A 14,461-nucleotide genomic window follows, 5' to 3' on the forward strand; every position below is an offset into this window, starting at 1 on the left:
TTTTTTTAATCTAACCACCTTCAAACTAGTTCACATTGCTTAGGTTTGGTTCACCAAGATATTTTCTTGGGAACTACAAAGATATATAGGCTATTGATGGTACTTGTTCTTCTGGAATGAAAACGATAGGTAAACAGACTGTGGTTTTACTTATGTGCTTCATTTTCACTCTCAGGTGGAAAGCAATAGATGGGCTACAAAGTTTATGTCTGAAATTGACCCAAGGGCTCTACCTCGCCAATTTGATGCTTCTTTTACCTTCGAAGACTTGCCTTTCTTTCTACAGCAAAGCATTCTGCATTAGTCCTAAGACTGAAGCAAAACCCTCAGACAGAGAAACCCAGAGCAAGGACCAGAGCTGAACGGCACCCGGACCATGAGGTCAGCAAACTGCCCTGGGGCCCCATGTAGTGAGCAGCATTGAGCTGCCAACCTTGTGAGGCTCAGATAAATATTTGAGGGGAGAGAAGGAAAAAAAAAAGAAACAAAAAAAATTTTGTACTCTCAACCCTAACCTCACATTAATCCATTTTCACCTTTGAAGAGGAGAAAAGGAAATGAAAACAACAAAAAACTGAAGAGAAAAAGGAACGATAAGGAGTAGAAGGGCAATATGGCACATTGGTTAAAAGTTCTGGAGTTTGACTAACTTGGGTTTGAATCCTAGCTCTACAGCTTAAGAAATTTGTGTTAGATCTTGGCCAGTCATGAGCAGGTTCTGTGGCCTCGTGGTTAAGGCAGCCAGATCCCACATGGCCAACTGTACAGTTCGAACCCTATCACCAGTGGTTTAAAAAGCATGCTGAGCATGTGTGCATGCCCTAAATCCCCTCAGAAAGGAGAAACGGAGAAGAGACTGTGTATGACCAAGCCCCATCAGGGGGCACTTTCCCCTTCTCCCTCTCTCCTCTGTCTCTTTTCCTCTGGCAAGTACATACGCCCTCCAGTAAAATTTTAAAAATGAAAAAGCTCTTGGCCAATCTTTTTATTTTCTTGTTTGTAAAATGAGGCTTATAATATCCTACTGGGTTGTTGCAAAGGGTAAAAAAATATAAGGAAGTAAAGCACTTAGCATGCCATCTGTCACAGAGAAGGTGATCAATACAAAGTAGCTGAACACAGAGGGAGAAGGACGAGAAGAGGGAGTGGAGAAGAAGGGAGACTTTTGGAGAAAAAAGTCACAAGAATTCAAAGAACAGCTTGAACTCAGAACAAATGCTTCCTTCTTTTTTTGGAATCAAACAAAATATTTGATTACTTCTACTTAATGAGCAATGTACTTCATTCAGAAACATGTGTACCCAATCCTCCTCATTCTCAAGGTGCATACAATCCCACTCAGGAAACAAATCACACACACAAAACACACAAAAAGAAGCCTGAATTGCTAAGTATCCCAAGTCCAGTACAGAATGAAAATGCTGTAACAACACAGAGAGGGGGTGCTGCCATGTTGGGAGGAAGGCTCAGGAATGGGGTGGCAGAGAGACCAGTGAACGTACAGGAGAGGGGACAGCTGGTGAACTAAAGAGAAAGAAAATATGCAGCAACTGAGTTTGGCCCCGATGGAGGACATGAGCAAGACCAGAGAGCAGAGAGTTTCAGAGCAACGACCTGGATTAGGAATTGGATGGGCAAAAGCAATGAGCACAGGAGGCATTTGAAGCAAAAATGGACCAGTATTAAGAAATGAATCGAAAAAATAAAAGAGAAGGATCTGCTTCGCATCTCTTTCAGATTTGTCATTTCCATTTAAGGCCTGGTGCATGCCTTTCCACCTTCCTGGGATTTCTCATAAGGAAGGGAAATCACACTCTTCTATTTCCTTAGATAGCAACTACTGTCACCTTTTTCCATAACCATGCTACACAGGGCATAGCTGATGAATCTGGGCTCAGCTGAGTCCATATCGCAGCTCTGCCATTTACTAGCTGTGCAACTTCAGGCAAGCAAAGTAACCTTCCAGACCTCAGTTTCCTTATCTACAGAAGTGGGAATAATCATAATACCCATCTCACAAATAATTGAGAGGATCTCTGGCCATACCTGGCTTGGTGAATGGCCTCCATCCACTCTTTACCATCCTGCTCCTCCTCACAGCGCAGCTCTAGTGGTTTCTGACCTTCATGTCCAAAAAGAACAGTAAAGTAATACTGGAAAGAAAAACAAACACAAAAGGCTTAGTTATACTTCTTAAACATAACAGCATCAGAAGACAGTATTTGCCTACCAAGGATATATATTTGTAAAATGCATCAGCATTATGTAAATTGTATTTCAAAATGTAATGTCACTCCTGGTCCAGTTGGCAATGACTTTGCACCTAGATGCCACCACAGACTGCATCTTAACACCTCTCTGTAAGAGTCAACCCACAATCCTACTATAATTTATCTTTTTATACAAGTACAAAAAAGAACATTGCACATATCAGGCTATGCAAATAAAATGAACATGATATTTTCCAAAGTTCTCCTTTTTGGGGGTGTGATAAAGCTACAGAGACATCTGAATCTACACTGCACTGGCTAATTCTATTACACATCCTAGTCTCAATGCTCCATCCTGAAATGCAATATGCTTATAATTATGCAGTCCAGTTACTGTCACCTCTCCTACATCCTTAGCAGATGTCACCAATTGTTATGGTTCCTGTTTTCTCAGAGGTGGCTTTGCAATTTTGTTCAACACAGTATTCCAAAGAGCCGCATACAATGGACGATATTTGACATGGGAAAGGAAATCTAATTGTCAACCATAGAGGTAAGACATGATCAGAATTTTCTTTTTGTTAAAGGATAATCTAACTTATTGTTGTATAGGAGGAATTGAGCTTAACTAGAGAAAATAATGATATGTTTGAGGAGTAAAATGATTCCTCTTTATTCAAAATCACCAAAAACTGGAAACAACCAAAATATCCCTTACTAAGAGAGCAAATAAACTAATAGTGGTATATCCATACAGTGGAATATCACTCCGTACTAAAAAGGAACAACCTCCTGATACACCTAACAACTTGCATATCTCTTGAAAGCACCATGTTGATTTAAAAAGTCAGTCGTGAAGCCAGATGGTAGTGTAAATGTAACACAACTGAACCCATATGAAAAGGTCTTGGGTTCACATCCCAGGGCCACCTTATACACATTGGGCACGTGTGCCTAAGATCTAAGCCATTGAGGCTAGAGGCCAATCACAGTGCAAAGACCGTGTCTATCTCTCTGTCTCCATGTTTCTCTCATGGAAGAAAGAAATAAATAAAATTAAAAAAAAAAAAGACATCAGTCCCAAAAGGTTACATACTCTATAACGCCTTTCACATGATATTCTTGAAATAGTAACAGAGAATAGATCAGTGGTTCCCAGGGTCAAGGGTGGAAGTGTGTGACTACAGACAGACACCATGAAGGAGTTCTGTGGGTGATAAAACCATCTGCATCCTGGTTTTGAAGGTTACACAAATCCAAATATGTATTCAAGCTCACACAACTCAGCACAAAAAAGGGTCAAATTTACACAGTTAATACAAAAATTCAACAATTATAAATGGTTTCCCAAAGCTCTTATGAGGGTTCCACAACAGAAATAATTATAACTATAAATAATTATATAACCAAGATTCACAGACTCTCAAACTCACACTAAACCACTCCATGTTCCAGTAAAGATAGACATGAAATAGGGAACTTTTCAACAGTAAGCAGAGTATTGTAGATCATAAGTAAAAAACAGAAATTTTGGGGACCAACAGTTGGCTTAATGGCTATGTCGCTGGACTCCCACGTAGTCAACCGCGGTTCGAGTCCCAGACCCGGTGGCTTAAACTCAATGCCGGGTGCAAGTGCCTGCATGCCCAAGATCCCGAGAGGAGAATGGAGGCATGGCCATCCCCCCTGGGGGGTGATTTCTCGCTTTCTATCTCTCTTTCTCTCTGGCGAGCGCACGCGCCCTATAGCAAAAACCTCTCAAAAAAAAAAAAACAGAAAATTTTAAAAGAAATTTATTCATTTATTCCTTCTATGAGAGAGAGAGGAAGACAAAGACAGTGATATGCATCCCAGCAGGGTCTTCATGCATGACCCACCCCTTGGCTCAGCCTGCCCTTTATTACAGGCATGCATCTTCCAGCTGTCACACTCAGAAGATGTCCTGAGCCTGGAACTCGGGACCTTTCTCATGTGGGTCCAATTGTATCACCTGGCCCCTAAAACTGAAATTTTAAAAAAATAATCTTGAAGGGCTAGCCAGTGGCATCATGGTTGAATCCCACATGGCCAACTAAGCAGACTGAGTATGGGACCAAGTGGTTAGAAAAACACACTGGATGTTTGTGCACATGTGCCCAAAATCCTGAGAGGAGAATCGAGAAGGGACTGTGGCACAACCATCCCCTCTAGGGGGAGATTTCTTACTGTTCCTCTCTGTCTTTCTGGAGAACACACATGCCCTACTACAAAAGCTTAAAAAAAATTTTTTTTTAATTTAAAAATTTAAAAAAATATATGAAACTTGGAGTAATCTATGTTAATATATGGAAATTTTTCATGCAAAATACACAGAAATATGTATGCATATTTAGTTCCGAGTAGGCTTTGAATTAAACAGTGATAAATGCCTGAGTTGAAGATACATTGGCCTTTGGCAACTTCATGAACAATACACCCAGTAGATTAAGATGATTCAGTACAATCTCAGAAACTTTACACTGTAAATGAACAGATGGATATCTGAAGATTTGCTCTAGCCTACAGAGTTTTAAAGTGCTTTAAAACAAGCTTCTAGAGCCAGAAAAACTAAAATAGTACTTCCAGAGTAAGTTCTACTCAGTACTTCCACTATGGGAAAATCCCCAACTAAGTCAAACATACATAACCACACTTAATTGAGGATGAGAAAGAATCCTCAGGTACTAGGGGCTGGCAAGTGGCATGGTGGTTAAAAGTGCTGGACTCCCACATGGCCAACCACGGTTCAAGTCCTGGACCTGGTGGCTTGCTTTCTCACTTTCTCTCTCTCTCTCTCTCCCTCTCTCTCTCTCTCTCTCTGATCAAACTGGAAAATAATAATGATAATAATAATGAATAAAGTAAAAATAAAATAATTCTTTAGAAAAAAAAAAAGAAAGAATCCTCAAGTACTAGAAACAAAAGTGAAAGGTAAAACCAGAGCAGAAACCCTAGGAGATAAAGTATTCTAACATCCTAAAGGGCATTGGAACATATGGTCTTGGGACTATTCAAAGTAGTTTCAAGTTGAAACTAAAGGGACCAGCAGGTGGTGTAGTGGTTAAGGCGCTGGACACTCCCACATGGCCAAACACGGTTTGAGTCCCAGATGGTGGCTTGCTTCTCACTTTCCCTCTGTGTGAGTGTGTGTGTGTGTGTGTCCCTCTGGTCAAATTAAAATGAATGAATGAATAAATATTTTTTTTAAAAAAGTAAAGAGTATTATAAGGAGTGTATAAAAATTTAAATGTAATAAAATGTATTTTTAAAAAAATTGAAACTAAGACCCAGGCATAATAGGAGGGTACACGAAAGACTGCCACCTCTATGTAATAGAGACTAGAAAAACTACAAGTTCCCTAGACTCATTTCCAAATGAATTAGAAGTTTTAATACAAAAAACTTAAGCAGTACAATTTTTCTTAAACGAGTGAATGCTACTATACCTTCGAGCAGGAAAAACTATGACTTGAAATTCAGCAATGTTAAAAGACTGACCATTCGATTGCATGAAAATAAAATACTTCTGCCTAACAAACCATTATAAACAATGCATAAGGACATATGACAAACTGGTAAAATATATGCACTCTGCATAAAAGGGAAGTAATCCTTAATATATAAAGAAAATCACAAGAGGGACCAGCAGATGGTGAAATGGTTACGTCACTGGACTCCCACACAGTCAACTGCGGTTCGAGTCCCAGACCTGACAGCTTAAAATTCATGCCAGGTGGGTGTGCATGGGTGCCCAAATCCCAAGAGGAGAATGGAGGAGTAGGGATGGTGGCATGGCCATCCCCCGGGGGGGAGGGGGTGATTTCTCACTTTCTGTCTGTCTCTCTGGCAAGTATATGCACCCTAGAACAAAAAAAATCCCTCTCAAAAAAAAAAAAAAAAAAAAGATAATCACAAGATTTTTTTGCCTTAGTCTATTCATAAGTAAGTTTTATTAATAGCACTCCTATGAAAGTATTTTCAACTTTCATAGTTGAATTACTTTTATAATAACTCAATTTTATGTTTCTTACAACTTTTCTACAAACTTAGTTATTTCAAAAATATAATAAAAAATTGAGTTACTGCAAAAGTAGTTTAAAGAATACATTTAAAATATAAAAAGATAACATAAAAATTAAATGATTGAAAATAAATAGCAAGTAAACACTAATCAAGAGGCAAAATTAGACAACAATGTCAAATATATAGTTTATGATAAAGATTTGACTTATTAGAAAGTATAACATTCCAAGATCTATACATACTAATATTATAGTATTAAAATACATAAAGTGGGGCCAGCAGATAGCATAATGGTTATGTCTCTGGACTTCCATGTACACAACCACGGTTCAAGTCCTGGGCCCAGTGGCTTGAAATTCACGCCGGACACGTGTGCATGCATGCCAAAGATCCCAGGAGGAGAATGGAGGAGAAGGGATTGTGGCATGGTTATCCCCCCAGGGGATGATTTATCACTTTCTCTCTGTCTCTCTCTGTCTCTCCAGTAAGCACACACACTCTATAGCAAAAATCTCTCTCTAAAAAAACAACACATCAGACTTTTCTATTGACCTAATAGTACCTTATACACAACCCACTAATTAAAAATACTTCTCAAGTACTTGAACAACATTTATAAAAATTAAATAAGACCATAAAGCAACATGTAGAGATGCTATGTCATGTAGATCACGCTTTCTAACCATGACAGAATCAAATTAGCCATGAAGTACAGAAACATAACTCTAAAAGCTCTTCTAAACACACACACACACACACACACACACACACACACACCACCAAACTCTAAATAACATCCTAGTTGCAAAATAAATTATAGCGAAAACATCAAAAATATTCTTTATGATGAAGATACTATATATCAAACATCAAATGTCAGAGCAGTTCCAAGAAAGAAATACAGAACACAACATTAAAAACGCTTATTTTTAAAATAAGGAAAAAGAAACATTAATGAACTAATAGCCAATTTAGGAAGTGTGCAGAAAAGAGTTAACATAGCAGGCCTGAAACTATTCCTGGAAAGACCTGCTCACAAAGTTATCCCTTTGCTGGCAACTAGGAACAGGAATTTGGGGAAGGCTCCTCCCATTCTCTGATAAGAATATGCCTAGGAGGGGCCAGCAGGCATAGTGTAAAGCACCAGACTCCCACATGGTTGACCATGGTTCAGGTGCCACCTGAAGGCTTGAAACGCATGCTCGGCATGTACTTATGCATGACCAAAAACCCAGAAGGAGAATAGAGAAGGGATTGCAACATGGCCATCCCTCCTAGGGGGTGATTTCTCACTCTCCCTCTGTCTCTCTGACGAGCATACACACCTATACCAAAAATTTCTCTTGGAAAAAAAAAAATATATATATATATGCATAGGGGCCAAGAGATGACATAGGGATGAAGATACTGGACTCCCACATGGCTGACTGTGACTCAAGTACTGGACCTGGTGGCTTGCTTTCTCACTTTTTCTTGCTCTCTCTCTGGTGAACAAACTTGCCCTGTAGCAAATTTTAAAATAATAATAATAAATAAAATAAAATAAATGATTTTTAAAAAAGAATATGCCTAAATGGTACAAACTGTATGGTTTATGCTGAATATCTGCTTTTGTTCTGGGTGTCTGGAATTTAGGGACATGCAACCAGACGATGCCTACATAACTATCCCCAGTGAAAATCCCGGCACCGAAATTCAAGTAAGCTTCCCTGGTAGACATTTCATCTGTGCTGTCACAATTCATTGCCGGAAAAATTCAAGCACGTCCTATGTGGCTCCATTGAGAGTGGACTCCTTGAAGTTTGTGCTGGTTTCCCTTGGACCGCGTCCTCCATGTGCCTTTTCTCTTCGCTGACTTTACTTTGCAATAAACTGTAGCCACGAGTACGACTATGTTCTGAATCCTGTACGTTGTCCTCACAGATCAAAGAACTGGAGGGTGGTTTTGGGGACTGCCAATACAGGAGGCTATTTTGAAAGATGTAATTTTCTTAATGATAAAAATAAGAACAGAAGTTAATAAAAGAAAATAAAATACACAGAGCAAAAATACCAAAAAGTTTTATTTATGCTAATAACTAAAAAGAGAAGAAATGGGCACTTACCAAAAAATTCTAACTGGCCAAAACTGACTCAAAAAGAAACAGAAAAACCAAATAAATCAAAAGCCATTAAAATATTTTCAAACTTATGAAATTTGCTGATTAAAGAACAAAACTTTCAGCCCATGTTTATTCATGAGTTGTACCAAATATTCAAAAAATAGATGTGTCCAACCTTACAAAAACAGGAAGTGGTTAAAGAAGGAATGCTTTCCAACACATCTCGCAGAGCTTGTGAATTGTGGATTCAAAAGTTGGCAAAGAAAGTTCAATAATGAAAGATCAGAGGCCAAGGTCATTCATAAATGTAGATGCAAATATTGTTACCAAAATATTACAAACAGAATATTGTCAAGCTAAATCCAACAATGTATATTATAAAAAGCATGTAAGCCAAATCAAATTAATCCAAAAATGTAAATATATGGCCCACATAAAAAAATACTAAGAATATAATATCTTCCCCTAGCAAACTAAAAGAGAAAAAGATAAGGTGATCATCTAATTAAATACATACAATGTTATTTGATAGAACGCTACACAAATTACATGAATAAATTCTTTGCAAACTACAAAGTGAAATTTCTGAACCTGATAAAGACTATCTCTACCTCAAGCTTAGTACCTAATGGTGAACTTTTGGAAGCAACCTCTCTAAAGTAAATAAAGAAGAAAAAGATCGTGGGGCCAGCAGGTAGCGTGATGGTTAAGGCATTGGACTCCCGCAGGACTGACTGGTTCAAGTCCCAAGCCTGGCAGCTTGCTTTCTCACTTTCCCATTCTCTTTCCATCCCTTTCTAGTCAAATGAAATAATAATAATAAATAAAACTGAACAAATAATTTTTTTTAAAAAATAGGGGAAAAAATGGTAATTATCACCACTTCCATTTACTAACTCTGGAGGACAACACAGAAAAATAAAGTGAAAAAGATGCACAAAATGGAAAGGAAAAATACAGTTTTTCATAGACTATCTCACTGCCTATATTTAAAATTTGTGGAAATATTATTAGAATAAGAATATTCTATAAAATTTTTGCCTATAAATCAATTCATAAAACTTCACTGCACTTTGCTATAATATCAACAAACAGAAACTGAATTTTTAAATAACATTCACAGGAGCAAAGAAATATTAATAGCTTAAGGATAAATCTAAGAAAAGTAAATTCATTTATAATTTCAATGTATTCCAATTTTTTAAAAAATAGCTTTTTCGCATGGGATCTGAGAATTTCAAGAGATATCAAGATAAAACTATGTTAACTTGTACAAAGATAATCAAATAGACCAATGGCAGAAACAAAAAGCCAAGCCGTAACTCTAGGCATATATAGGAATCTGATATATGGCAGAAGCATAACTTGACAGATTGATCAAAAATATGCATGAAATTGCACAGAGCTAAAAAAAGAGCAAGACAATTTTGAAAGAAAACAACAACATGGAGAGAAATATCTCCTCAAACATCAAGATAAAATCAGTGTTGACAAGGTACAAGAATAGACCAATACGCCAATAAAACAAAATAAAAAGTCAGATAAAAACTTCCAGATTTACAGAAGAAGGATTCATGACAAAGGTAGGTACAGAAGACTAGACTCTCCATTAAATGGTCCTAGAACAACTGGTTATACCTCTGGGAAAAGAAAACAAAATGAGAGATTTATGCCTCACCCCATACACAAAACTTTCTAAGGAAGATTCAAACCTTGGTAGAAAGTGAACTTTAAAACTTTCAAAAAGTAACATGAAATAATGGTTTTTTATGGTCTTGCAAAGGAAAAGTATTTGTTAAATGATGCAAAACTAAAATCCTAAAAGAAATAATTAAATATTAAGATTACATTACTACTTAAAACCTTATGCAGTAACAGACACACACACACACACACACACACACACACAAAGAAAAGCCACAAATTTGAATAAGATATTTGCAACATGTTACTAATATTTAATATCAAGAATAGACAAATACTTAAAAATCATTTATTTATTAAATTAATTTATTTATTTTAGTTTACTATAGGGCATGTGTGATCAGCAGCAGGAAGAGAGAAAGTGGGAGAAAGTGAGAAATCATCCCCTGGGGGAGATGGTCATGCTGCAGTCCCTCTCCAGTCTCCTCTAAAGACTCTGGGAACATACACACACGTACTCAGCATGATTTTCAAGCCACCAGGTCCAGGACTCAAACCATGCAGTCGGCCACGTGGGGTACAGCAAACTTAACCTCCATGCCACCTGCTGGCCCAAAATCTGTATTTTAAGAATACAGTCAACTTGATATAAAAATAGGCAAAAGATATAAACACATAATATTCAAAAGAAAAATTGGGGACCAGCAGTTAGCATAATGGCTATGTCGCTGGACTCCCACGTAGTCGAATGCGGTACACGTCCCGGACCCAGTGACTTAAAACTCACTTTGGGTGCGTGTGCATGCATGCCCAAGATCCCAAGAGGAGAATGGAGGAGAAGGGATTGCGGCATGGCCATCCCCCCGGGGGGTGATTTCTCGCTTTCTGTCTCTCTGTCTCTCTCTGTCTGGTGAGCGCACGCGCCCTATAGCAAAAACTTCTTATAAAAAAGGAAAAGAAAAAGAAAAATTACCAACGCTCAATAAACTTTAAAAGATTCTGGGACCAGCAGATAGGATAATAGTTACGTCACTGGACTCCCATGTAGTTGACCGCGTTTCAAGTCCCAGACCCAGTAGCTTAAACTCACATGGGCACATGTGCATGAGCTCCCAAAATCCTGAGAGAAGAATGGAAGAAAAGGAATCTCAGGTTGGCCATCCCCCTTGAGGAGTGATTTCTTGCTTACTCTCTCTCTCTTTCTCTCTCTTTCTCTCTCTCTCTCCAGTGAGCACATGTGCCCTACAGCAAAAATATGTTAAAAAGGAAAAAAGATTCAACTACACTAAGAATCAGATAGATGAAAATTTAAAAACAATTCATATGCATTAAATAGACAGAAATTAAAAGACCTGACAGTAAAGAGTGTTGCCAAGGAGACAAAACACTGGAAATAATCATATACTATGGTAGCACAAACTGGTACAACCTCTTCGGAAAATAATTTAATTAACTCTGGTAAAACTGAAGATGCAAATATCCTATGACCCTCACAATTCATCTTCTTCACATACACCATAAAGAAGCAATTACACACTGGTGCAAGGGAAAAAGTACAAGAATTTTCCTAACATATTTTGCCATTACAAAAAAATTAGAATCCATTCAAATGCCTGCCAAGGGACAGAACAAATACAATGAGGTATATTTGTACAGTGGCATACCACAAAGCAATTAGGTGAACAATCAGAGCTACAATGAACATCATAGCTGAGTATCCTCAATGTTGAGCAAAAGAAAATTTCTCATTATATATGGTAAACTACTATTTGCATGAAGCTTAAAACTATATATATTAAGCTGTTTATTTTTAGATATATATCATTAGAAAGGTATGAAGACATACATGGAAACAATAACAAACTCAAGATAATCATTCTCTCTAGAAGGAAAAGGATTAGGTGAGGTTTCAAGGAGGAGTACACAGGGGATTTCTACTGAAATTTTTCTTGATAAAGGCTTTTTATTTTGGAAATTTAAAAATCTTCAAAAAAGTCCCAAGTAGTGTACAATGAACACCTTATCTAGATACACCTTTTCGTATATTTTGCCTCATGTATTTTCCCTTTCTGTGTGTATATGTATCCCCATGTCCTCTTCCCGCTCCTCTCCTCTCTGCCTCTCCTCTCCCCTGCGTCTCCAACCATTTTGCATGAATCATTTTTGTACTGATTTTTCTATTATGATTTTCTTTTTTTTTAAAGTTTTCTATAGGATATGCACACTTACCAGAGAGAAAAAGTGAGAAAACAAGCCACCAGGTCCGGGACCCGAACCAAAGTTGGCCATGTGGGATTCCAACACCTTAACCACCACACCACCTGCCAACCCCTGTATTGATATTTTTATATCCTGAAATGAGTAAAAGTACACAGACATTGAATGAATTGTCCTCTATATTTGTCTTAATATTGCATAATAAATTTGAGACAACTAAAGATCTTTCATCATGATGAAATTTCAAATGAGATTAATAAAATGAGGATTCTATGAGCTTCCAGAGAGAGACAGAAAATTAAAAAGTCACATACAAGGGATGTGAAATCAAGATGGCATCAAGAGTTGCAGGGAGAAAGTACAGTAATGCCTTCAATATCCTGAAGGAAGTGTTATTTTAAACCTAGAATTCTGTATTCAAATAAACTGCCAATCAAGTATTAAGACAGACTAAATATTTCTAGACAGTATGAAGAGATGAATATCCCAGAATCCCTTTCCAAGGAAGTTAATGTATGTACACTTTTGCAAATTAAAGGATTAACTATGAAGTAGAAGTACAAAGGGTTCAGAAAATCAGGGTCCTGACAAAGGAATTTAACATAGGAAAAGAGCAGAATGACAACTGAATAGCAGGCCTAGAGAGGAACCAACTCAATTTGGACAAAAAAGGAAAAGACCTGAAAGGAAGCCTCCAAGAACAAAAAAATAATATTGATAAAATATCTGGAATAATATATAATGTCTTTAAGTATTTTGAGAAAATAAATCTGCTAGCAGTGAGTGAGCAGGTGGCATGGTGGTTAAAGCACTGGACTCCCACATGGCTGACTGTGGTTCAAGTCCTGGACCTAGGGGCTTGCTTTCTCACTTTGTCTCTCCCTATCTCTCTCTGTCTCCCTCATGAGCGCATACGCCCTGCAGAAAATTTTAAAAATAATAATGATGATAAATAAATGTAATAAATAAATCTTAAAAAAAAAAAACTACCAGTAGAAAATATAGGGGAGACTTTTGAATGAGAGAATGAGAGAAAATATTTGCAAATTATTCCTCAAAGGATTGATACTTAGAATATATAGAAAACTTAAGTGTCTTGCTCATTTAAAAAAAAATGAGTAATTCAATTAAAACATGGGCAAATGAATTGAATAGACAACTCTCCAAGGAAGACTTAGGAATGACCAAGAGACATCTGAAAAAGTTTTCAAACTCTCCTGCCATAAAGGGAATGCAAATTAAAACCATAATGAGAGGGACCAGCAGTTCGCGTAATGGCTATGCCGCTGGACTCCATGTAGTTGACTGCAGTTCAAGTCCCGGACCCAGTGGCTTAAACTCACAGCAGGCACATGTGCACGTGTGCCCAAGATCACAAGAGGAGAATGGAGGAGAAGGGATTGCGTCGTGGCCATTCTCCCTGGGTGGTGATTTCTTGCTTTCTGTCTCTCTGTCTCTTTCTTTCTATTGAGCGCACATGCCCTATAGCAAAAACCTCTCAAAAACAAAACAAAACAAAACACAATGAGGCACTCAGATACCCTTTAACCCCAGTTAGAATGGCTAAGATTAAAAAAAAAAAAAAAAAAAAGCAAGTGCTGGAGAGGCTGTGGTGGAAAGGGTACCCTCTTACACTGTTGGTCAAAATGCAATAGCTCAACCTCTGGGAAGGCAATATGTGGGCACCATGGCATCGCCCTCTGGCAAAAACCTAGAAATAGAACTACCCTATGACCCAGTAATCCCACTTCTTGGTATTTACCCAAAGGATAGGAAAACAGTCAGTCAGAAAGACACTTGCACATCCATGTTTCTTGTAACATTATTCACAATCATTAAAACATGGAACCGACCTCAGTGTCTAAAAACTGAAGACTGGGTTGAGAAACAGTAGCATACATATATACTATGGAATATTCACAGCTATAAGAAACAATGAGATCCTATCTCTTGATTCAAAATAGATGAATATAGAACACTTAATGCTGAGTGAAATGACCCAGACTTTGAAAGATATGCATTGTATATCCCCACTCTATTTGTACCAAGTGTCTGCACCTTATGGCAGACTGAAAGATCTGAAGATGTGATGGTGGAGAGGATGGGTATGGATGCTAGAGACTGTAAGAGGGGAAAGTAGTTAGTAGAAAGTCAGTAGTGGATGAAGGGTGTGAGAAAAAATATTTTTTATAACAGTCATGTCTGCTTAAAAGTGTTATTTGCCTGTTAAGCTAGTCTGCAGATTGT

General features: G+C 37.7%; 1 protein-coding gene across 1 annotated transcript in view; it reads right to left on the reverse strand.

The window, feature by feature from the left end:
* The window catches only part of RASGRF2 (Ras protein specific guanine nucleotide releasing factor 2), a 289,250-nt gene that overhangs the window by 188,613 nt on the left and 86,176 nt on the right, over positions 1 to 14,461 (reverse strand). Inside the window, 1 exon segment of the mRNA XM_006143501.3 lies at positions 2,047 to 2,153. Within this exon segment, the coding sequence (XP_006143563.1) occupies positions 2,047 to 2,153 (107 nt within the window).

The sequence above is a fragment of the Tupaia chinensis genome, unplaced genomic scaffold (genome assembly GCF_000334495.1).
Source record: "Tupaia chinensis unplaced genomic scaffold, TupChi_1.0 Scaffold000099_1, whole genome shotgun sequence".
Classification (NCBI taxonomy): Eukaryota; Metazoa; Chordata; class Mammalia; order Scandentia; family Tupaiidae; genus Tupaia; species Tupaia belangeri.